At 48.9% G+C, this 24,994-nt stretch overlaps 1 protein-coding gene across 2 annotated transcripts in view; it reads right to left on the bottom strand.

The window, feature by feature from the left end:
* Positions 1 to 1,400: 1,400 nt before the first annotated feature.
* Slc6a5 (solute carrier family 6 member 5) overlaps positions 1,401 to 24,994 on the bottom strand; it is a 52,333-nt gene continuing 28,739 nt past the window's right edge. For both annotated transcript variants that reach the window (XM_017796632.1, XM_008827205.1), the window contains 7 exons: positions 21,792 to 21,916; positions 16,770 to 16,882; positions 15,795 to 15,926; positions 14,199 to 14,298; positions 8,991 to 9,091; positions 4,853 to 5,020; positions 1,401 to 1,741 (listed from right to left, as the gene is read on the bottom strand). In XM_017796632.1, the coding sequence (XP_017652121.1) occupies positions 1,586 to 1,741; positions 4,853 to 5,020; positions 8,991 to 9,091; positions 14,199 to 14,298; positions 15,795 to 15,926; positions 16,770 to 16,882; positions 21,792 to 21,916 (895 nt within the window). In that variant the 3' untranslated portion in view covers positions 1,401 to 1,585. The remainder of the gene's footprint in view (positions 1,742 to 4,852; positions 5,021 to 8,990; positions 9,092 to 14,198; positions 14,299 to 15,794; positions 15,927 to 16,769; positions 16,883 to 21,791; positions 21,917 to 24,994) is intronic.

Raw genomic sequence — 24,994 nt, forward strand, 5'->3', positions numbered from 1 at the left:
AGTGATACATTAAAGTCTGTTATTGGGGTTTCATTGCCGTTGAGCAAGATGAAAATGTCACATCAATATACAAGATCTGAACTGAAAACTTTGCCTGAGACCCTGTAATATAAAGACAAACTAATAAGAAAATGATTGAAACGGTCTCCCCTAAAGGAAACAATTTTAGGTAGAGATAGTAATACTGTAAGAGGAAAAAATAAAAAGCCCAGACTACACTACTCTATACTCACCATCTCTACAGTGACTTATAAGATATTTATAAGGACAGGAAACACCACTACGCGTACACACTGCATGAGAACACACCACAGTTCCAAAGGTTCATATATGCATGTTTTGGGTTCGAGGTGATAAAGGTACAGTTTTACAGGTCTCTGCAGATGCATGGTGCGCTCTCGTTACAGTGCGGTTACAGTGAGCACAGGGGAGGGGGAGCTCTGAAAATTGAATCAGCTAAATAGTCTTAAAAGCTATAGTCTCAGTTGGCTCTTTCACTATGTGGCTAAGCTTCATTTATGAGAAATTTCTGGAAGGGGTTCGAGGTGATAAAGGTACAGTTTTACAGGTCTCTGCAGATGCATCGTGCGCTCTCGTTACAGTGCGGTTACAGTGAGCACAGGGGAGGGGGAGCTCTGAAAATTGAATCAGCTAAATAGTCTTAAAAGCTATAGTCTCAGTTGGCTCTTTCACTATGTGGCTAAGCTTCATTTATGAGAAATTTCTGGAAAGACAGTGACTTGAGATGAACTGACAGAGTGGTAAATGTGTGGTTGCTCAGTCCTGACCCCTTGACTTCTCTGATTACCCTATCGCCACAGTTGGCTTGGATACGAATGAAAGAGGAATAAAATTGAGGAGGGATTGAAAGAACCAACTCTCATATGTGATTGTTTTCAACACAATAACTGAGGGGACAGAATGGCCAGTCCCCCTCATAGCCACAATGTAGACAGAGTGAAACGTCCAAGTGCCTGGCACACATGGTCAAAATAAAGGAAATGTGTATGGAACCCAACCACCCCAGCGGTGCCCACATCTTCCCACCAGCCTCGTCTACAACCACAACACCAGCACTGCCATGTGACGCACCTGACCGGAGTCCAAATTAACAGCTTCGAAGTCTGCATTCTCCAAGTGCCTTACCCGAGTACAACACGATGGAGCTTCTCTACTGACCAAGCCACATACCTGCCAGCACTCACCTGGTCACGCCACCCCCAAAGGTGAGGCACCTGATCTGATCGGGGGATCAACCCTCCCAGAAACCGACAGCACAGACAAGCCACGAGCACTTCAAGTGGTCCACGTGGCTCTCGCTCTAGCATGCCATGCTAGCACCTGATCTGATCGGGGATCAACCCTCCCAGAAACCGACAGCACAGACAGGCCACGAGCACTTCAAGTGGTCCACGTGGCTCTCGCTCTAGCATGCCATGCTATGACCTGCTTTTCTACAGAACACTCCCATGCATGGCTGTGAACCGAGGTGTGGGGAAAGAGCACTGGGAACAAAGCTAAGGGAAGCGTGAGGGGGAGGCGGGGAGGAGACCGGAAGGAAGACTGGACCACCCACACCGCTGGACTAGCACTGGGTGCCCAGTTCCAAATCTTTCACTGGCAGCTTGAGTCCCAGGGACGAGGTTCCCAAAGGGTCCATCATGTTCTTGTAGCGCTCCCCACGGTGTTGAGCTAAGAATGGGCCCCAGTCTGGCTGTGGTGAGCATACCAACTTCAGCCTCTGTAAAGAAGTCAGACATTCAATGGTTACAGAAGGAATGTTCCTCCTTCCCCTGGGTACCCACACATATCCCCAAAAAGCTTAGGACCACCTCTCCAGACCCTTTTCTTAAGCTAAGAGGTGCCCCACGAGGGAAGCAATCAGGAAGATTAACCCCCATTCATTAACCGGCCAGGGATGATAAACGTGAGAGGCAATTTGGTTCATTTGAAATTATTTACATCACCCTGAAAGCAGTATTACAGTTGCACCTGTTTGCCTTACACAGGGTTAATAAAGGATAAAGGCCCCAGATTTTAATTACACCCTACACTCCCCTCCAAGTGAGGAGAATGCACAGGCTTCTGTTTCAGCTGCCAAAGTCAGCAAAAGGCGCGTGCTCAATTACTTCTGCTCTGTGGTCCCAATGGTGGGTTGCCACATCAAAATAATTGGGTTTTGTTTAGTATATTTCCCAAAAGTATATAAACGACCAAGAAAATATAACCAAAAGGTACACTGCCAAGAGTGAGTAAACAAAGACTGCAACTATCTGTTGACAAAAATCTATGCACCCTTTTGGTTCAGCGGCGTGGGCTCCTGTAGGTGAGCTCGAAAACAGTGGGTGTGTCTATAGTTCTTCAACTGAAATTTTTATGGAAAGCATAATTTGACAGGCACATCTTCTAGAAAAAGGAAATAAAACATTTCTGACTATATGAGAGTCATTATATGTTTATTATCTACTAAAATAACGCTCATTCTTTTTTAAATTTTATTATTATATGTAGGTAAGTGCACCCATGTTGTGCAATGCCCATGGAGGTCAGAAGAGGCTGTCAGAACCCCTGGAACTACAGTTACGGACAGTTGTTAGCTGCCATGTGGGTGCTGGGATTCAAACCCGTGTCTTCTGCAAGAACAACTAGCGTTCTTAACTGCTGAGCCATCTCTCCAGCCCCATGAAGCTCGTTCTTATAGCTGCTGGTTTAGTCTCCCCTTAATCATCAGCTTGCAACATCTGGGTCCCAAACCAACCATGGTAAATTTGCACAGCGACTTATCAGTCTAGAGAATTCCAGACTACGACAACAGTAGCAGACGCTACACCAGTTTCTGTTTGGGGGAAAGATTTCTAGATCTGCTAGTGGGGAGGTAGCTCTGGGGCAGGAGTGAGCTGCCCTTGGGTTGGGGGTGGGTTGGCTGGGGCCATAGTTAATTTACCTCAGGAGATAATGAACAGTATACAATCCAGATTATTACTGCAATGAAAGAGCTCCTAACCCTCCCCTGACCAATTCTGTCTCCATGTGGAGGTCAGTGAGAACCAAGGTCACCTGCCAACCAGCCCAGGTGGGTGTCTGTGTGGCTCACTGACCATGCGCTAACTCTCATCCTCCTCCTTTCCCAAGCCTCTTCCTCGTATCAATCTAGCTGCTGAGAGCAGGCCCGGTACAGTCATCCCTCCACAGTGGGCATGTGCTTCTCCACCTTGATCTAGATGCCTCTCAAACATGAACCTCAATCATTGGAAGGTGAGGCAATCTGAGGATTCCATTTCCCTGGGAGCTGAGCTCAGTGGAGTTCAAGGAACCTGATCATTTGCACTTCCAACAGGCACCCACAGCATCTCAGCACCAAACCCCAGGTAGCATTATTCTGGTCCCAAATGCCAGCTCTTCAGGGAGGGAGGCAGGACTTGCCCATCCATCCATCGTCAGCACACCTAAGCAAGTGACTTTCTTTAGATAGGGTCTCAAGCAGTCCAAGCTGGCCTCAAACTCACTATATAGCTAAGGATGACCTTGAACTCCTGATCCCCCCTCCCTCCATTTTCCAAGTTCTAGGATGACAGGTGTGCTTGAACAAGTGACTTCTCATAAGTAACAAAAGCTGGGGCATTTTGTATCTCTTGTGTGGGCGGGAGGGGGCTGCAGCCTGTGTGAACCGCCACTGAAATGCCCCAGCAAACAGGGAGCAGCCCCTTCCCATCCACCAGGATATACAAGTGAGTGTTATTTTCATGACTAGAAGAAAATGGGTCTAGAAAAAGGTCGTTTGATGTGATGGTTTCAATGAAAGTGTCCCCAAAGCCTCAAATATTTAGACAGTTGGTCCTCAGTTCACGGTGCTGTTTAGGGAGGGTCATGGACGCCTTGAGAAAATGTGACCATGCTGGAGGAGGCATGTCACTGGGGGCAGGCCTTGAGAGTTCAAAGCCTCAGTCCACTTCCAGCTTCTCATTCTGCTTCCGGTGCCTGCTTGAAGATGTGAGTACTTAGCTTTCCACTCCAGCTGCCATGCCTGCCTCACCATGATGGGCTCTAACCCCTCTGAAACTGCAAGGCCAAATAAAAATCTTCTTTCTAGAAGTGGCCTTGGTCATGGTATTTGATCACAGTCAAAGAAAAGTAACTAATACAGTTGGTAAAGAAAAGCAAGCCTTCCCTCACTCCAGCCACACCCAGGAATGTGTGCTATGACCTATGAGAATGCTCATATTTTTATCAGCTTGGCCCCTTGGTCATTCCTAACTCGGGAGGAGGGAGAAGCCGGTGTATGGTTAAAAACTAAACTCCCGGCTGGAGAGATGGCTCAGCGGTTAAGAACACTGGTTGTTCTTACAGAAGACCCGGATTTGAATCCCAGCACCCACATGGCAGCTAACAACTGCCTGACTCCAGTTCCAAGGGATCCGACAGCTTCTTCTGACCTCCATGGGCATTGCACAACACAGGTACACTTACCTACATGCAGGCAATACACTCATACACATAAAATAAAAATAATAAATACAGTATTTTTTAAAAAAACCTAAACTCCCAAGATGTCCACAGTGGCTGAGGAGGAAGGGAAGGAAGCCCAGGGAAGGAGGGGATCATTCACTCCCCAGGGCTGGCAGCTGCTGAGGGTCAGCACAATAACAGCTGCACTGAGGATTGGCTGAGCCCCTCCATTACAGGAATAACACATAATAAAATAGGTTTAATAGAATCTGTGACAATTGTAATCACTTAATCACCAAGTCTCTCTCTTGAATACGTTTACTGAATCTTTTGTTTTTAATGTGTAGAGCTTTCAGGATCTCTCCCTTGGGACAGGCTAGCAGGGGAAAAAAACAAGTAGAATTACCTCAATAAACCTTCCAGGAGCCAGATGCATTTTGATCACAAACATAACTGGGATCCAGATAACAGAACAGGCAAGCATCAGCCATCCAAGCACCATGGACCACGTAGGGTAGCGGTAGGAGCCGTAGGTCATGGGCTCCCATTGGTAGAAGCTGAAGCAAAGGATAAACTGGGCAGGAGAGAAAGGCACGTGTCAGGGCCGCAGCAGAAACTGTCCGTTCCCTCAGCAGGCACACACTGAACCGCTGGACAAGCTTAGTGCTCTCAGGCCCATTACCTCATCTTATACCCTTGTCCACCTGAGATGGGATTTTCCAAACACAGTAAATCTCAAAGAGATGAAGACAACATACCCTTATCTGCTGTCCCTATGTTTGCCATCCCAGAGAAAGCGAGCCAGCTGTGTGTGCGCGTGTGTCTACACCCAGGGAAGATGAGCTGAGGGGCGGGTGGGAGACGGAATGCTGGGCAATCTGAAGGGATTGTCTGTACTTCTCTACCATATAAAATCAAGCCTTTGTTACAATGGAAAAAGATGTATTACATTGTGTGCTTTCATTGTTTAAACTGAATCCACTTGGCTTTCTCCTTGAACACAGAATAACCCACAAATAGGATCAGCCACTAAAGCTGGCCGTGTGAGACCCAAAGTGGCCCCCAGCAGTGGCTGAGCCAGAAGCCTGATCCTGGAATAAGCCGTCACTCAAAGAGAGGGTGCACAGCTCCCCTCCACTGATGAACAGCATCATCGAGGTGAGCAGGGAGCCTGGAGACCGGTAGGCTAATCCTGGCTCTACCGCTAATGAGCCAAGAGGCCTTTTTGTCTCAGACCTCTTGGTTACAAAACTGATATATTCACCCCTTGTATAGAGCACAAGGGTTTTCAAAGAACAAAAGTCTGATATTTACTCAAAAGCCCCCCCTCAATTTTAAAAAAAGTCATGATTTGTTTTTTGTCCATTTTCTGCAATCACCTCATATTTTGGCTGGCAACAACCCAAAACTCCCTCCGAAGGCTTGGCCGAGGGAATGCACGTGCTGAAGACAGGGGCACCCGCGCAGGGAGCTGGGCTTCTGACCTGCTGGAGCTGACCTCATGAGGAGCACTTCCCAAGAAAATGATGTGACTGCCATGTTCCTGTGCCTGTGGCAACATCCATCTAGAATTACCCACACAGGTCAAGCCCCTGGCCCCACCTCTCTTCTACCTTAAGCTGTAGAGTAACTACCGGAAAATGATTACGTCAGGGGAAAATGGCAGGGGCAGTGTGTGGGACAGTCGACGCACTACGCAAACACAGGGCATCATGTCACTGCTGCAGAGCTCAGCCACTGAGGCCAGCGACTAGGACAGTGCAACAAGAATTCAATGTTGAAAACAAGGGTCCTGTGGAGAGTGGGGTCCACTTTAGCCCCCCTTTTAAGGGTTTGCCCCTGGAGTCATGTCGTAAGCTTCGTTAACCAGTCTATTGGACGTATGGTCCAATGTCATTATGGTAAGCTGCTCCGTTTCATTTGCTATATAAATAGCCCTGCATCTGCCTATGTGGGTGCATAACTCAGTAACGTGATCAGGCTATTACATAATAATAGCACGGAGGGTATTTATGGCTCTATAAATCCATGAAGGCACATACAAAAATGACGAGTTTTATTTCAGAGGCCCTGGGGTAATTTAACCCCATAATCTTCCTCTAGTCCAGAACCTTACAATATCTATACTACAGAAAATAAATGGCAAAATATGGGTGGGCCGAGTCCTTTGACACCCATTTCCACTTGCATAAACATCACATCAGACTTTTAGGCACAAACTTGTTCTTTGACACCCATTTCCTTCTGCCAAGTCTGTTTCGATAAAACTCTGCCCTTGGGTGGGTCCCCAACCATGAGAGATGGGAACTTAGATATCAAATCAGGCCCACTCAGCCTTAGGCCGACAGCCACCAAAGCAGGTCCAGGAGACTCACTGGACGATGATGATGGGACCAACTACATCCCTAGCATCCAAACTGAAGCCAATTTCTGGGGCCTCGCTGTGGCTTCTGACATGAAATCTAGTAAACTGTAATAGAATCAAGGGACTCTCTCAAAAATAAAAAACAAGCATCAAGTCCCTGGAATTCCTCCTTCCCAATTCTGAAGACTGGACTGCTCTAATCCAAACTGGCCACACTCCACTAGGGAGTGGGAACTTCGACTCTCAGAAATACAGAGGCTGGGCTTGAAGCCCACCCACAGCCTTCGAGTCCATTTTTTTGGCTCTGAAACCTTGTGGCCTTGGGCAAGCTCCTTAACCTCTCTGATCCTCAATGTACACACTGAAGAAATAGGGAGACAGCACTGGCGTGAGCATCAGGGACAAGGCTGGTTAGGGTCTGCCTAGGAGCACACCTTCACCACAGCAGCCTGAGGACGCCGTGCGATGTTTCAACAGAACAAGGCAATGTTCTCTGACACACCACTTCTGGGCCAGGAGGAAAAGGAGGGCAGAATGTAGAACAGAGTCTAACACTGACTCCACTGAGAGTAAGCCAAGCCTGGAACCAAGAGTGTGGCAAACGCTACCCTGGTCTGCCAGAAGAGGGCGCCATCTTCCCAGCCACTAGCCAAGCCCCAGCTCTCCATGTCACACACTTCAAACCTGAGCCACAGGCCTAATCCCTTTCCTAGGTCCCAATTCCGGTGGTACTGTTCAGACAAACTGTAGTCTCTAAAGTATGGGGATGGATGTAGGTGAGCTGTCGGTGTCCAAGCAGAGGACTGCTGAGTGGGTCTTCTGTCTAAAGCTCTAGCATTTCAGAAAGAAATGGAAGCTTTTTGTTAAAACACACTCTGTAGCAGAAAAAGGCAAGGGAAGAAATATGTATTTTCTTTGCAACTGGGCTTTTATCCAGCCTGTGTCCTAAGCAAAGCTGGTGTCTGGTAGTTAAGGGGAGGCTCGTTATCTGGTTTCTAGTGTCACCTGCTGGTTCAAGAGGAAATTACAGACACCTCCAGCCTTGCCAACAGGGAAACCCACAAACCAGAAGAGGAAACGGGCCTCAGACGAGGGAAAGACAAAGGTCGCCACTAACTACCATGCTCGGAGAGCAGAGTGAGACCACACCGACAGCTTTGGCCACCGGAACGAAGGTAACAAGCTGTGAACTAAAGTTCTGTTCAGATCATGGACACATGAAGGCTCTGCTCTTCTGAAAGATGAATGTCAGGTGACCTCAAAATACCATCTTCACACTTGAAGATGACAAGACAGACTTCAGAAGGAATGAAATCTCCAGCAAAAACCTGGTCAATGCTACGTTAAGCTTAGCGGAGACACACTGTGTGGTGGTTAGAACATGTTCTCCAGAGCCTGACTGCCTGCGTCTGAATCTAGGCTCTTCCTATTAGATGCTCAATGCTAGGCAAGTCACATAACCTCCAGCACTCAGTTTCCCTGGGCTGGCTGGTTTTGTCTGTACAGTACAACTAGGATCAGGAAGGACATCTTGGTGAAGACCTGCCTCTATCATGTTGGCCTGTGGGCATGTCTTTGAGGGACTGTCTGTCCACTGGGATGGCCCAGTCCACTGGGGGCAGTACCACTCCCTAGAGAGGGCATCCAGGGCTATATGTAAGTGTGGAGAGTGAGCTGCGCCCGAGTGAGCAGGTGTGCTCCCTGCTCTTGACTCCCATCACTCTCACTATCCTGCTCTGACCGACTTGCATGATGCTACTGTAAGCTGAATAAAGCCCTAAGTTGTTTTTGTCAGGGTATGCCCCTTCTACTGAACAGGAGTAATATAATACCAGCCTTGCAGGGCTGTTAATAGAGGAGGCTCTACAGACAAACCACTTTGAACAGTATCTGAAACACAGCATGTGCCCCACATGTTGGCGGCTCACTGCTATCTAGTATGTTAAGACAGATGGGCTTAGTGAGTAGGTTCCACACAGATCAAGTAGCCCCAGCTCTGCCCCTGACCAGCTAGGCACCTTTAGGCAAGTCACTTCACCTCTCTAAACCTGTCTCCTCAACCTGAAAGATAAGAGCAACACCCACACCCAGCTCCCAGGCTCCTGAAGAGGCACATGCACGTTCAAAGATAATGCATGGAGTGCGCGCAGTGTCCCTAGAGAAAGCATGAAGTCCTTACAGTTAAAATGGTCGGCGTGACGAATGCCCAGCAGACTTTCCAGAAGATGTTGGGCTGGAATCCGATCATCATCTCGATGTCTTCACAGAACCTCTGCAAACCTGAGAACAGACAGCAGAGGCCACGTGAGGCGAGGAGGGACAGGCCCTGGAGCCCCTCATTCAAGCACCCTTAGCTGGGAAAGGCCTCAGCTGGTACCAACGTGACAGATGACACTCTGACAGGAAGATTGGGGCAAACTGAACACTGAACAGACACTAAGGCCTCTCTGCAGCAAGGTTCAAAATCATCAGCTGAGGCTGCAGAGATGGCTCAGTGGTTAAGAGCAGTGGCCACTCTTGCAGAGGACCTAGGTTCAGCTCCCAGTACCCACATGGTGGCTAGTAACCATCCATAACTCCAGTTCCAGGGGATCCAACACCCTCTTCTGACCTCTGCAGTCACTGCATGACATGGGAATGTTTACATACTTGCAAACACTTATTAAAAAAAAAAAAAGTTAAAAACCCTGTCAGCTGTGGGGACCTCTCCCAAGCTCAGCTCCAGGTGTCTAGGCACCGCTATGTGTGTGTAAGTGACCGCTTTGTGACATAGTTCTGCATGCCTGGTGACAAGTCTGGCAGAAAGATTGTGGTCAGTAGACTGCATTGTGAATGGCCCAGGGTTTAGAACGAGAGTCTCTGTCTCCCATCCTCCCAAGAACATCTCCAGCAAGTCCGTTTATCTCTGCTTGGCATAGAATGGCAGTCACAGGCAAAAACCAATGGAAATTCCAGGTGGCCCCCACCTCAATGGAGCTGAGGGGCGGCTGTCTCTTGATCACTCAGTGCTGCCTTATTCTCAATTATTTTAAGCTGTTTGCTCTTCCTGAGTAGCTGCTAGCCATTCCATGAACGTTCCAACCTCTCTCTGCACAGTGCAAACAGTAAGCACTTAATAAACCCTGTCCATTTGCGCATGGAGTTACAGAAGGACTGAGGCCTCTCCTTCCTAATGTTTGCTTAGCCCCAGTGAACAGAGCTTAGAATTCTACAGCCTGAACTGGAAGGCAAGGGGTCATTTCAGCCCAAAATGAGAAAATGGGGCTTCAGTAGGGACGCCACGGAGGAAACACAGCTTGGTTTGTAGTGCTCTTGGGGAAGATTTTTCAACTGCTTCTTTTATCTTTATTGCTTGACTGTTTTGTTTTTCTTTTCAAAAAAAACTTGCTGATTTCAGTCACTGGGGTAGTCAGTAAGAACCACAGACAGATGCACTGTATCAGGTAAAAGCCAGGGCCTGGTGGGAACACTAAGATGTACAGACGGGGGCTGCTGGGGGGTAGGAAGTAAGCCCAGCAACTGACTGAAAGGGAAAGCAGGTAAAAACTGTGTCACACGGCAAGCTAAGGGGAGCCTGTGGGTCTAGGCAGGGTGTGTCCATAGCGGCTGCTCCATCACGTGGTTTCCCAACCAGAAAGCCCCTCGCTGGTCCCTGGGAAACAGTGGATCCCTTTTTCAATGTGGCTCTACTTTAGTCAAAGTCATTTAAAGGGATCACTCCAACCAGAGCTCTACTTTGTTTCTGTTTTCATCTTTGTGACATTGTTTCATGAGCCCAGGTTGGCCTTGACCTTGATATGCAGCCAAGGATGGTCTTGAACATCTGATCTTCCTATTTCCATCTCCCAAGTGCTATGATTACAGGTGTGCACTGCCACACCCAGCTGGAACACTACTTTTTTTTTTTTTTTTGTCTTTTTGAGACAGGGTCTCCCTGTAGCCCCAACTGTCCTGGAACTCACTATGTAGACCAGGCTGGCCTTGAACTCACAGGGATCCACCTGCCTCTGCCTCCCGAGTGCTGGGATTAAAGGAGTGTGCCACCACACCCAGAACTCTACTTTTAAACCCAGATAGCCTCCAATTTTGAGATCCCCCTCCTAGGCACGCTTAGGAGAGCACTCCAGCCAGCTAGTTCCATCTGATGATTAAACCCAATTATCCCCACTGCACAACAAACATCTGGATAGCTTCCTTTGTGATCTAGAGATTAGAAACAAGTAGAAAGCTCCAGTCTTGCAGCTCACTCGTTTATTTCTCAAACCGTGCATCCAGGAAGGAACCAAACCGCTCAGCTCATATTTGTTCTTCCCAGGTTCACATTCAAACACTTCACACCTCCACAGATTTCAGGCCCTCATGATCTCAATAAAGAACACTCTGAGGGCAGGAGAGATGGCTCAGCAGTTAAGAGAACTGGCTGCTCTTGCAGAGGACCCAGGTTCAGTTTCCAGCACCCACATGGTGGCTAACAACCATCTGTAACTCCAGTCTCAGGGGATCAGATGCCCTGTTCTGGCCTCTATGGGCATTGTGTGCATGAGTGCACTTATATACAAGCAAAACAAGCATACCAGTAAAATAAAGATAAATAACATTTTTAAAGAAAAGAACACTCTAGTCTCTGGGATACAATTTACATATTTGTGCAGGCTTTTCATTTCTAACAATAAACATTAACTATTTCTCCCTGGAGTGACCTCTTCTTTTAATTTTGTTTTTAGTTAGCATTCAAAATAACTCTCATTATGACATTTTGATATGTGTATATTGTGCTCTGTGCATATTCTCCCAATTACCCTCTTTTCCTTCCCCCTCCTGCTGGTCTCCAAAACTCTCCCTCCTTGTGCTGAGAGAGAAGGAGAGAGAGAGATTGATTTGCTTCTTAATTCCCCATCAGACCAATTCCAAATCCAGCCTGAGTCCGCCACAGTCTACCTGATATAATAGCATCTTTAGGGATCAAGAGACATCTTTTCCCCAGGAAAATTAGCACAGTCCTGGGGTTTATTCTTTCAAAACCAAGAAGTCTACGAACAGATTTACTTGGGGTGGGGGAGGCAATTTAACTTCTAAAAACAGAAGTACTAAAAGGTTTCTATTTTAATGATGCTCTTAAGTCTCACAGAATAGGCCTGCTTTACAGGAAAGCACTTTGAAAATGTGCCTTTTGTTGAACTAGCAGTTGAGAAACAGGTAAAGGAGATAACCATCTGTACCATAGCACATAGCCCTATCCCACAAATGCAATGCCTTCCTGGCTTTACGTACAGGTCTGGTGGCCCTAGCTTATATGTGGGCCAGGGGGCACGTTTCCATAGGAAGACCACAGAGGCCTCCTCCTTCCTTGTCTAAGTCAAGGCCTTTGGTGCCTCAGCAGAAAAACAGACCCACTGAGGCAGCTCCCACCATCCTGTGCTCAGGTGGAAAGCTCCCTGAGGCCTCCCCTACCTCTGACATCAGATCTTCAATCACACTTCACTGCAGTCTTGTCAGTCAAAAGGCTTGAGCTCCTAGTCTCTGACCTCACTGGGACAGTTGGCATACCTAACCACTTCTCCCTCTAGGAACTAAAGCCTCAGTGCAGTGGAGGTGTGATTTCTAGTCTTGGAAAAATTCCTCTTCAACTCATATCCAGAAAGTATTGTGTAGCTGAAGAGATGGCTCAGTGGTTAAGAGCACATACTGCCCTTGCAGAGGACCCGAGTTTAAGTGCCAGCACCCAAGTCAGGTGGCTCACAGCTCCCTGTAACTCCAGTTCCAGGGGACCTGACACCTTCCTCTGACCTCCTCAGGCACGGCACTCACATTCACAAACCCAAACTCACACACATACATATGATTTAAAAATAAAAATTAGGGGGCTATAAAGATGGCTCAGTGGTTTAGAGCACTGACTGCCCTTGCAGAGGACCTGGGTTTGATTCCCAGCACCCACATGGTGGCTAAGAACTGTCTGCAACTCCAGGTCCAGGGGATCCAACACCCTCTTCTGGCCTCTGTAGGCATGGCACGCATGTGGTGCACTTACATACATGCAGGCAAAACACTCGTATACATAAAATAAAAACAGACAGATAAATAAAATGATCATAACGTCTTCATGTTTCCATTTATTTATCTTATGTATATGAATCTTTTGCCTGCGTGTGTGAAGGTGCACCAGTGCGTGCAATACCTGCGGAGACCAGAAGAGGGCACCAGGCTCCCTGGAACTGGAGTTATCAATGGTTGTTAGCCACCATGTGGGTGCTGGGAACTGAACCCCGGTCCTCAGCCAGTGCTCCTAACCACTGAGCCATCTCTCCAGCCCCATCTTCCTATGTGTAGATTACCCACATTTTACATGAAATAGTTCTGTTTTACATCAATTCCTGCCTCTGTTTTATTTCTCTTCCATTTTAATTGAAATTTCCAGGAAAGCCAGAAACCGTGAAGTATCTGTTTGGTAGGAGGCTAATGACCACTTGAGAATCAAGGTGTTCACAGAGAGAAGAGAACACACAGCTGTTAGGGACAGAGCTATACAGACACCTCTGGCCAGGAGCACTTCTTCAGACTCCAGGTGGTGGGTTTGAGGACACATGCATCCTGTGTTCCAAGCACTGTCTTTTCCTTTAGAACACATTGCTATTTCTTTCGGGGTTTGAAATCCAATCAGATAATCTAACCTGGAAAGCTCCACCCTCCCAACATTTGCTGTGCGGCTGTATTTGCATTAGGGGGGCACCGTCCAGCGGCAGCTCTAAGACAGTCAGCAGCCAGCAGCACCTAGTCAGGTGGGGCTCCTTGTGCTGACAGCAGTCCTCGTGAGGGACCAGTGACAACCTTGAGGACTGATACTTTGCACAATGGGCGTCTGGTGGTTCTCTGTCCACGCAGTACTTGATAATAGCTCTACTGAAGATGGGACATGGGTTGCTATGGTGTTAAAAAGACTAAACTGTCAGGGAACTGGCAATTTCTTCCCAGGAAAGCCTGAGACTTCAATGTTGTACTGCAAGTTCTCCAAAGGCTCTGTGGTCCAGCGGTCTCTGTTCTCACAATGGTTCCCAGGGGCTGTGAAAAGCTACCCTTCACCCCAAGCACATGGGCATCGACACTGACAAGACCAAGAAATAATGTCGCACCAGCACAGCCTCCCTCCTTGTCTGGCCACCATCCATAGGCATTAACTGCCCATGCCAGGCCTTTCCCAAAGCAGAGACTTCCCGACACAGATTGCTAAGTTTCAGCATCACCTCTGGTTTCTCTATTACATTTGTGTCACAGCAGTCCTGAGTCTAGCTCAGAAACAAAGGCAGTGAGATCTTTGGCCTTTAAACATGCTTGCCAAGAACCCTTTCCCTACACCCAGGTTCCCCTCGGCAGCACTGTGCTCCCTTACCATAGACGTAGGAGATGCCAACAAGCTCAAATATGGCAATGATGACCAGGGCATAGGAGGCTGCATAGGTGTCCACAAGCTGAAACATGTAAATTCCACCCTAGTGGGAGAGAGAAACAGCCATCATCAAACCTGGCCCAGGTGAGGCTCCATCTTCCCACTTGTAAGAGCCCTTCCGCTCCCTCTTAAAAAGCAGCAGGTGTCAAAAGACACCGCCACCCCCCGCCCTTTGCAGCAGGACCTGGCTACCATGTAAACTGGAGACCTGGCCAGGTTAACAAAGCCATCCCTCAATACACTCTAAGTTAATCAATAAAACAAGCACCAAAAGAGTGATTTAACATCTTATTTTTCGAAGGCAAAGGTCAGCCTCTGAAGCTGGAACTAAGAGAGCAGCCTCTGGGCTGTGAGCTTGCTGTGAGAGGTAGCGGATCACTCCCGCCAAGGTGTCTGCACTTGATTGACCTTCATGTGCCCTTTAGCTATTGCTGGCTGTGATTTTAATTTAGAATCGCCTAAACAGGGAGCCTCAATTTAGAAATGATCTTGATTGCCTTAAATGATGTGGGAAGACCCACCCCAAATGTGGCCCCTTCTGGTAGCAGTCCAGATACAAAGGACACAAAGGCAGGACTACTATTGGCTTGGCCTTCCTCTCGCCACTGAGTTCATTTATCCTGTTGCTGCTGATTTCTTTGCTGATAATAGAACCGACCTTACCAGGCTTCCGACAGGGGCGGGAGGACCAGTATCTCTCCAGAAACCCTCCAGGTCTTCAGTACCAGATTGGGACTGCCAAGTTACCCAGGGAGCAACTGCCAGCTTCTCCACCTCCCTGGTGTGAGGCAGCCATTGCGTGACTACTGCTGAGGATCAAGGATCCTCAAGGATCAAGTAACCACAGGGTTCTCAGGCCCTCGTGTGGGACAGCTCTTGTTGGACTCTTCTGACCATATTGTGTAAGCTGATTTTGCAAATATAGATATACATATATACACACATATATATATATATATTCATTCTGTGGGTTGTTCTTCCTCAAAACACTAATACATTGGGCTTCCTTCAGGCATCCTGGCCCTCTCTCTATGTCTTGCTAAGTCTTTCTCAGTACAGATGAGGCTTAAAAACCATCTCATTCCTGTCCATCATTTTACAGATGAAGAATAAGGCCCAGAGTGACTTTGCTCAAGGTCACAGAAGTAGCAAGATCAATACACATACTAAATGAGTTAACATGCCAACACGTTCAGGACTAGAAAACACTCAAGTGACCTCAGGCTTTTGGATATAATAAATAGTAACTTGGAACCATATCTGGTTGGAAAAGCTGGATTCTTATGCGTTTTGTCTTCCTTAAGTAGGGCGCACCTGTCTTGTTGGCACAGGAAGACAACATCTCAATCATGAAGATGCTGGGGGCCTCACTAGGAGCCAAGATGACATATTTCCCTGCATGATCAGAATCATGACTGATCTTGAGCCATCTTTGGAAATGGCTGTGATATGGCTCTAGTTGTGAGGGCTGATGACTGAGGGTAAAAGGATGGACAGCCGTAGCCTCCTGCCCCCAAGTCTGGCCCCGCAGGCTCTCACCTGAGTGATCATTGGGAAGCCCATGATGAAGAAGCAGATGCAGCAGCCCAGGGTGAACACCGGCTTGTGTGTGCGCAGGTACTTGGGAAACTCATCCGAGATGGACGTCACAATGGTCTCGATGGTGGCAAACTGCAGTGAGCACAGCACCTGAGCCACCTGTGCCCCTCAGAAGCCCATAGCGCCCTTTGTGTGTGTCTCCAGGGAAGCTGTGTTTGGATTTGGTCGGGTTTGGGGTATGGCAGTCATTTGATGGGTCTGGGTGACCTTGTTGGGGTCCAACCCACCAAGTAAGCCAGGAGAACTCCAGCAGCCACTCGCTTCAGAAACTACCTGGAGCCCCAGAGTATATGCTTACACCATCCATCAGGACACTTTAAGCTTCATTTTTGTATTCATGAGGTATAAATTCCTCTCCTCCCGTTACCTAGCATTTGATCTCCTACTTGAGGAAAAACCCTCTTTTAGACTCGGAGCGCCTGTCAGCATGATTGGTAGCAGGCTCAGCCTTACAGCAATTTCCCTAAAATTGACTTCATATCCTTATCCCTTATCCAGCCCCACAGAATTCACTTTGACAAAATGTTGCCAAGAGAGGAAGTCTGCAGGCTAAAATCTGGCACAGACAGCAAAGAGGAGGAAGAGGGAGGAGAGAGGGTGCTCCTTCACACCATCTATGATCACAAAAATATAAGGTCAAACTGAGTGTGGTGATGCTCACCTGTAATCCTGGCACTCGGGAGGCTGAGGCAGGAGGCTGGAGAGATCAAGGTCAGGCTGGTCTACATATTAAGACCCTGTCTCCAAAACCCAACAATGTTACTGTGCCCCTAGGCAAGTGCTTCACCACTTGCTTAAGGGAAGCCTCCATGTAACCCATAGGTCTACCTCTTGATTGCAGGCGGGATCCAGGATCAGGGACAGGAAGGTCTTCAGAAGGCACATGGGGCAGGCATGGAAGGGAAAGGGACTCACCATAGTGTCAAGTCCAAGAGTGAGAAGCATCAGGAAAAAGATGATGGCCCAGAACGGAGAGAGAGGCAGCCTGGTTAAGGCTTCCGGGTAAACCACGAACGCAATGCCGGGCCCTGGAAGAACAGGAGCGACCATGGCGGGCCAGCTCGTAGCCCCTACCCCGGAGCCCTCGAAGGCCACTGTCTGGTTGTCTTTGTCTTTGCTCATCTTTGCCAATTAGACTGTGCTAAGCCCGTGCAGTAAAGAGAGCCCCATTGGTGGGCTGAGGTCTTAGACTCCTGCTTCCGGAGGAATGTGGCCAGCCCAGCCAGCAGCTGTGGTCACTGTCAGCTTCCCTCCAAATAAACCCTTCCACTCTTAAGTTGCTTTTGTTACCGATTTTGTCACAGCAACAAGAAAAGTAGCTGGCCCAGATAACTGCTGAAATGGGGGGGGGGGCAGGGACAAGAGTTTTCCTGAGAACACCACCCACCCGCCATCCCGGTGGGCGTGTCTGAGCCTCGGTTTTCCCAGCTGTCCTAAACTCTGCAGCTGTCCGTGCCTGCCTGGTGGCCATACTGAAACCGCTGCTCGTGAGCACGGCCGAGAGAGCGAAACCGTCGGGGGAGAGCCCAAGGCCAGCGCCTGACTGCGAACCAGACACCCCAGCTCCTGCAGTCTTCTCAGCGTCACTTTGTAAAGACACTTTTCAAAGACTGTTTTTTTAATTTATTTTTGCTTTTTCTGTCTATGAGTGCTGTGCCTGCATGTCTGTTAAATGAACCTGGGTCATGCAACGCCTTGTGAAGGGCCAGGAGAGGGTGACGGATCCCCTGGAACTGGTGGAGTTGCAGGCGGTTGTCAGCAGCCATGTCGGGTGCTGGGAACTGAACCCAGGTCCTCTGCAAGAGCAGTCAGTGCTGCTCTTGAGCCGTCTCTCCAGCCCCCAAATTTTGTCTTTATTTATGTATATGTATGTTAGGATGCATATGTGCATGCAAGTGCCAGCAGACGACAGAAGGCATCAGATCTTCCAGGGTGAATCACCTGATGTGGATATTGGGACTTGAACTCTGTCCTCTGGAAGAGCAGCAGGCTCTCTTAATTGCAAGCCCTCTCTCCAGCCCCCCATAAGAGCACTTTTTTTTTTTTTTTTTTTTTTGGTCTTTTTGAGACAGGGTCTCCCTGTAGCCCAAGCTGCCCTAGAACTCACTATGTAGACCAGGCTGGCCTTGAACTCACAGAGATCCACCTGCCTCTGCCTCCCAAGTGCTGGGATTAAAGGCGTGCGCCACCACGCCCAGCCTAAGATCACTTTTTAAAACTGGAATTTATCAGGTTGTTAGTTCCTAACATTGCATAAAGCCTCAGAGTATTGAAAATATAAAACCTCTAACACCTACAACAACCCCTATCTTACACATTTATTCAACGGACTGTAGAGCCAGCCTCCAAAGGCCCCTTATATGAACCATAAAAGAAAAGTCTATATTAAGCTCCAGTTCAAAATAGCTCTCAGATGCAGACCCAGGAAGCCAGCAGAGTGCTGGGGCAAAGTTAGGTCCAGAAAGCTGCCACAAAGGCCTTAAGTGGCCACTGCTAGAGGCCTTTAATGGGTCTCTCGAATACAATGCCTTCCTTTGGGTGTTACTACTTTGGAGAGGGGTCAATTCAAAATAGTACGCCTCCCCAAACTCAAGGGAAAGCTGTGTTTTCCAGCTACATTAGATCAAATGCCACTTACCCAAGGTGTCTAGGGAATGGTGCTACCTCTTGAACTAACAAATATTATTGAATACTTGAAGAGTGTCTGGCCTATCTGAGGAAGGCTGAGTCCTGTCCCCTCCTGTCTCACCAGGAGGCAAAGGCAGACCCTCAGACACTGTCTCTTCCTGGCTGTGGGGTGACAGGTGAGCCACTACTCCCTCTCCACAAACTTTCATTTCCTTATTCGGGCAGGAGAGATAACAGGACGTACCCTCACGGCATTCTGGAAGCACTACAAGTAAAGGGCTTAGAACACAGTGGGAGCTCAGTAGACACCGTCCGTTATTTCTCTTCCCGTGAAAGGAGATCAGCAAGGTTCCGCATGTCAACAGCATGCTGCAGACAGGCCCCCAGAGATGCTGTGGTGAGAACCAGTTTGTCCTAGAATGTCACTACCAACGTAGTGAAGGGCTCTGGCCAAGTCAGTGCATGGCGACCTGCAGCCCAGCTCAGGTGAGCACTGTGCTATGATACCCATCTCAAGTACAAGGAGTTCTCTGAGGATGCACATTTGTACTCCTGTGCCTTTGGGCAGAAAGGTTGGGGCTGAGGGGGTAGATAGATGGTTGGCTGGAGGAGGGGTCACTCCGGTTTGAGGGTGTTTGTTTTCATCAGCAGGGTCTCTGAACTATTAGGGACGAGGGAAGAAAATCCCCCTTCCTAGTCTGGATAACTGAGAGTTACCAACCAATGCCTGGAAACTCAAAACAAAATGCATTTAGGGGCCTGAGGAGATGGCTCAGAGGGTAAAGTATTTGCACATGTGTGGGGAACTGAGCTTGGATCCCCAACATCTTTGTAAATAAATGCCAGGTGGGCGTTGCAGCCAATCTGTAATCCCAGTGCTCAGGGGGCAGAAACAGGATCACCGCGTCAAGCTGGCTAACTAGACCAGTCAAAGCAGCAAGGTCTTGGTTTGGTCTTGGTCCTCAGTGGACAAGGTGGCGAACAATTGAGGAAGAGTAGGACATCAACTTCTGGCGTCCTCACGTGCAGGCACACATGCAAACATGTGCATATACACACATACCACACATACAGAAGAAAAAACGCAGTCGCACTTGTCTGCCCCAGCAAATCCAGTTCTTTTCTGGGGCTGCATCTTTGTGGGGATTCAGGGTAGACCCTGAAAGGAAACCACTACTGCATCAGCAGCCATGCGGACGTAGAGACGGCTTTCGGCAGCCTGACTGCCCTGGAAGCTGCTTCTCTTGGGGACCCTAAGAGGGGTGCACCCCCTTCCCTGGGGGCTGTCATGAAAACAGGGGACAGCAGGTCTTGTCCCCGCTGCTACACTCAGCGCCTCCTCCAAAGTTCCAAAATGTTGAGATCTGGGGTGATAATTTTGACAGAAATACTTCACTGAGAAGGCAGTGGTAGATGAAACCCATCAGCAGTAGATATTCAAGGAGACACTCTTTCTAATTAACCATCAAAACGCAGTGGCCAATGTTGCATCAGCAAAACCGTCCTCTGTGTCTATATACTAAAAATACCAGCTAGGCTGGAGGGAGGCTGACTCCAAATATCTGACCAGCATCCTGCAGAGCCTTCTTCGAGTCGGGGGAAATAGGTTTATGAATCACAGGAAAGAATATGTGCCAGTTCTCCAAGAGGTCTGGCAGCAATCTCCTGACTCACTGCTGCCACTCCTGAGGAACGAGTCCCACTGTCCCTGTGCCTTAGACCAATTATTACAACGCACTGTGTTAGAACACGTTATACATGTTATTTTCCCTGTTAAGATGGAGAAAATGAAAAGCTACAGGATAAGGGAATTTCAGAATTACTGGAAATTTTCTGCTGCTTTTCATAAATTCTGTGAGTCTTGGTAGCATCTGCCCTTTCCCAAAGCCTTTGCTAGGGCAGGAAAGAACGCAGAGTAGCCTAGCTGTCACCAATTACTATTTCAGGCAGCTCAGCCACTGGTTCCAAACAAGATAGGTAGACACACACACACACACACACACACACACACACACACACACACAAATAGCAAATTGGCTCTGAGCTGCAAGAAAGTGGGGTGGAAGTGTTCTGCCTCAGTGAGTGCTGGGAAGAATCAAGGTTACAGGACAGCTGTGGGTGGCTCAGGCCGGGGATGAAGCCTTCTCCATTTTCCACCTTCTCACAGGCTGTCGGAGAATTTTCAACCAGGAGAAAGCCCTACCCAGTTCACTGACACAGAACCAAATATCCCTGAAGGCTCACACTCTCTCCAGAGAGAGATAATGACACCCCTGGACCATGTAGCTCTTAACTCTTTAAGGCCCTATCAGCACAAGCAGGAACAGTCGCTAATTATCCCCGAGCAGCCAGAAGAGACCAGTCAGCCTGCCAGAAAGGTGACGTTTCTAGAGCTTGGTTCTCCCACATGCTTGCTTCTGACAACCACAAAGAACCCTTGAAGGACGTCTGCCCAGACAAGCCTCCCCCCTCTGGAGCGTCTGAGGCCCATGCACGTCCCTCTACACCTGTCATAGTCCCCACACTCTGAAGTATCCCCCACATGCCTGGTCAGAGAGTCAGACCAGAGCGACAAGCAAGAGCTGTGATTAAGGCCCCCAATCAGGAAAATCTCGTGATTCCCTGATCCCCTGTAGAATCAGGCAGGACGGACCTCAAATGTTAACAAAAACCTTAAATGTCCCAGAAATATGGATTCAATGATAAAAGGAAAGCTCCTTAAAAGCACTATCCAAATGTTAGCATCACTTGAATGAGGTACAAACATTTATTCTGTACTCTCCCCTGCCACACCCCCGACCCCACCTAACCTTTCCACTCACTGGGGGGAGGGGTGTGCAATGCTAACTAGGCAGAAGGTCTAACAAGAAAGTGCTTTGTAAGGACAAGGCCCCCAAAGTCGGAGCTCATTAAACATCAGCATTCAGTCTCCAAATGCTGCCGTCTACAGCAGGTACCAGCAGAAGCTCCAGACTCCGGCAGCCTAGTGAATCCCCTGCTCATGCTGAGCACATGTACCAGGTACAGCCCCGACCAACACAGGCTGGAGCAGGATCGAGAGACCAAGGAAGGCTAAAGGGAAGACAGAGGAGAGGGAACCAGGCCTTGAAGCAGTCCCTCTAGTAGACAGCCTGGTTGACTGGCCTGACTGACAGGGACTGTTTTAAGGCCTGTGTCCGTTGCTCTGTCAAGAACATTCGAGCACCCCCATCATCTACCTGTCCAAGTTCCTGGCACAGCACAAATCAGGGGCCTGTAAGGCAAGCCAGGGACCTGCCCTTCAGCCACAGGGTGACAACAGCCCCATACCTTGGTCGGCCACGTTCTCAATGTTGACTTTGCGTTCGTTGGCCATGAAGCCGATGACGGAGAAGATGACGAAGCCGGCAAAGATGCTCGTGGCACTGTTGGTGCAGGTCACAATGAGGGTGTCCCTGGAAGGAAGAGGCCAGAGTGTGGCTCAGGCGTGCTCGTGAGGGGGAGGGACAGGGGACGGACAGATGGACGCTGTGTATTCGGGCACACGTGTCCCCCGAGGAAAAAAGCAAGCAGGTGAGAACACGGGTACTTTACTGATCTGAACTGCACTGAAAGGCTCAGAAAGACTTTCCCTAATAGCCTCACCGATGTCTTCTGGGGCAAAGGTCTGGCTCCTCGTACTCAGACTGTGATCTCAACCCATCCACTGAATGCTCAGGTTTCCCCAGAATTTGTATGTCAGAGGATTACAAGCTGAGGCTTGGAAGAATGGTTATGTCTCATGATTAGAACAGATGCCCTCAGGAAATGGACTGTACATGTGTGCTGCCCCAATGCCCACCAGGGCGGGGCACGGCAACAAGGCTCCATCTGGAGCTGAGGGCAAGACAGTGCCAACACTGACTAACCTTGGACTTCCCGGTCTCCATAACTGTGAGCAATATATTTCTGCTGTGTATAATGTATTTTGTAATAAGGCTAAATTGCCTGATACATCACCTTGGGGGACAATCCAGCCATTGCAGCAGAGACAGAGGGGCTAAGACCTTGGGGAACTGTGAGACAGGAACCCAATGTAAGGGAAGAGAAGGCTGTGGGAAAGTGAAATGACTCCAAGACATGAGGCAGCCTGGGCTAGGGCGCACGGACTGAGGAGAAGGGGAAGAGGCGAGAGACTGTGTCTCTGCCTTCATCCCAGAGCCGTCGGCTCAGAGCGCAGCCATGACGTCGAGCAGCTCGCGCCTTTCCACTCTGCTCTGAGGTGGTGGCAGCGACCTCACCTCTCTCTTAGGGTGTGGTCTGATGGAACGAGAGGGTGCCCATAGTTCACTCTGCCTGGCACAGAGCAAGCGCGCGGAAAACACCTGTCTTGCCCGACGCCTTGGCTCATTGGTGAGGAAGCTGAGGCAAAGGAGGGTCGTGGACTAGTTAACGGTGGGTCGGGATGTGATTCTGCTCTTTCGCACAGACGCGGTGCTTTCTGCCAAGCCACAGGCAGCCTCAGTTCTAGCGCAGCGCACAGCGATGCTTCGCCTTTGATAGTGTGCAGACTAGTGGGCCTTGGCGGGTGCTGAACGGCGAGAACCAGGTGCTGAACAGCATGACCAAAGTAGTTCAAATGCCCGAGTCCAGCACCTGTCCTTCAAAGATGTCGTGGGCTGAACTGTGTGTCCCAAGTCTGGCACCTTGAACCTGAACTTCCCTGTATCTACCTCAACCCTGTAAAAAATCTTCTAGTCCCCAGTCTCAGTGAGTGGAAAGAGGGTCTTCAGAGTAAGTTAGAATAAGGCCATTAGGGGCTGGAGGGATGGCTCAGCGGTTAAGAGCACTGGCTGGTCTTGCAGAGGACCCAGGTTCGGTTCCCACCACCCACATGGTGGCTAACAACCATCTGTAACTCCAGTTCCAGGGGATCCAACACCCTCTTCTGACCTCCACAGGCACTGCACAACATGGATGCCCTACATACATACAGGCAAAACACTCATACTCATAAAATAAACAAATAAAACTTAAATGAAGGCATTACTTTGTATCCAATCTGGCTGCTGTCATCATAAAAAGCGGAGACCGAGACATGAGGAGACCAAAAGACCATGTCGTGAGGACCTTAGAAGACAGCTCCCTACAAACCAAGGCAGAGGCCTCAAAGAAACCAACTCTGGGGGCTGGAGGGATGGCTCAGCAGTTCAGAGAGCAAACTGCTCTTGCAGAGGACTCAAGGTGGATACCCAACACCCATGTTGGGTATCTCACGACCACCTGTAACTCCAACTCCAGGAGATCCTCTTCTAGATTCCACAGGCACCTGCATTCACACTTGCACAGACACACACACACACACACACACACAATTAAAAATAAAAATAATTTTTTTCAGAGAGAGGGAAGGAAGGAAGGAAGGAAGGAAGGAAGGAAGGAATTCTAGCCTGAACTGAATGGTGAAGTGCTGAGCTGTGCTGGCTTAAGCTTCCCAGGCCGTGGTCTTTGCTCTGGAAGCCCTAATGGCCTCGTCTGAAGATTCTCTCCTAGCTTCGGCTGCCTCTGGAGGCCCCAGTTCCCTGCCCTGTGCACATGTCTGCTGTGATCCCTCCACACACCGACCTCACTCATTCATCTCCTCTTCAGCAGCTTCAACCACCAGAAGCACCCCCCCCCTCTGCACCTGCTGAGGCCCTGTGAGTCTCACCTCATGACTGCCCAGGGTCCAAGCTTTTCCTCTAGCTTTGGAGAAATTTGAGGAGAGCTTGGCCCTCCATCAACATTCTTACAATTCTAAGTGAAACATGCCTCCCGCAGTGGCTCCTGTGGGCTAATCACCCATCTAAGCATAGCCCTGAGCTCACCATACATGGTTGCTAGGATGCTTTATATGTGACATAAAATAAAGGAGCCATAGCTACCCTAAAAACAGGAGCAGGACTGCCCACTCCCTGGCCAAGTGACTAGCCTCTGTAAGGCCAAGGGCATCCCTCTCCTACTGTGACCACTCACATAGACTGTCATCATCCTTTACTCCCTGAGGGATGCGGTGATGTCCTTGGGATACTAAGTCTGGGAGCCAGACATCTCCAGGGCCCGGCTACTGGACCCAGGAGGACATTTTCTGTCTTGTTTGAAAACCAAGTAAACTTATATTCAATACAAGTTTCTCGTGAGCGCCACAAAGCGAACCTAAAGCGTCACCCGATGGTCTTCACTTAGGTACCGAGGACACAGCTGTGTTTGGAATCTTTCTTTTCGTTCTTGGTTCACAGAGAGACTTGTATGGAGCTGAGGAGATGGTTCAGTGGGTAGTGCTTGTTGTGTGAGCCTGATGACCTGTGCTGTCTTCCCAGAACCCACAAACGAACAGGTGGGAGGGGAGAACCAACTGCACTGTCCCCTGACCGCCACACATATGCATGGCACATGCGTGCACACACACACACACACACACACACACGTCATATACACATATATACACAGACACATATACAATCATAATAAAATTTTTTGGAAAAAAATTTTAAAGCTCATACATCTTTTTTCTT

The sequence above is a fragment of the Nannospalax galili genome, unplaced genomic scaffold (assembly GCF_000622305.1).
Source record: "Nannospalax galili isolate Female #2095 unplaced genomic scaffold, S.galili_v1.0 scaffold310, whole genome shotgun sequence".
NCBI lineage: Eukaryota > Metazoa > Chordata > Mammalia > Rodentia > Spalacidae > Nannospalax > Nannospalax galili.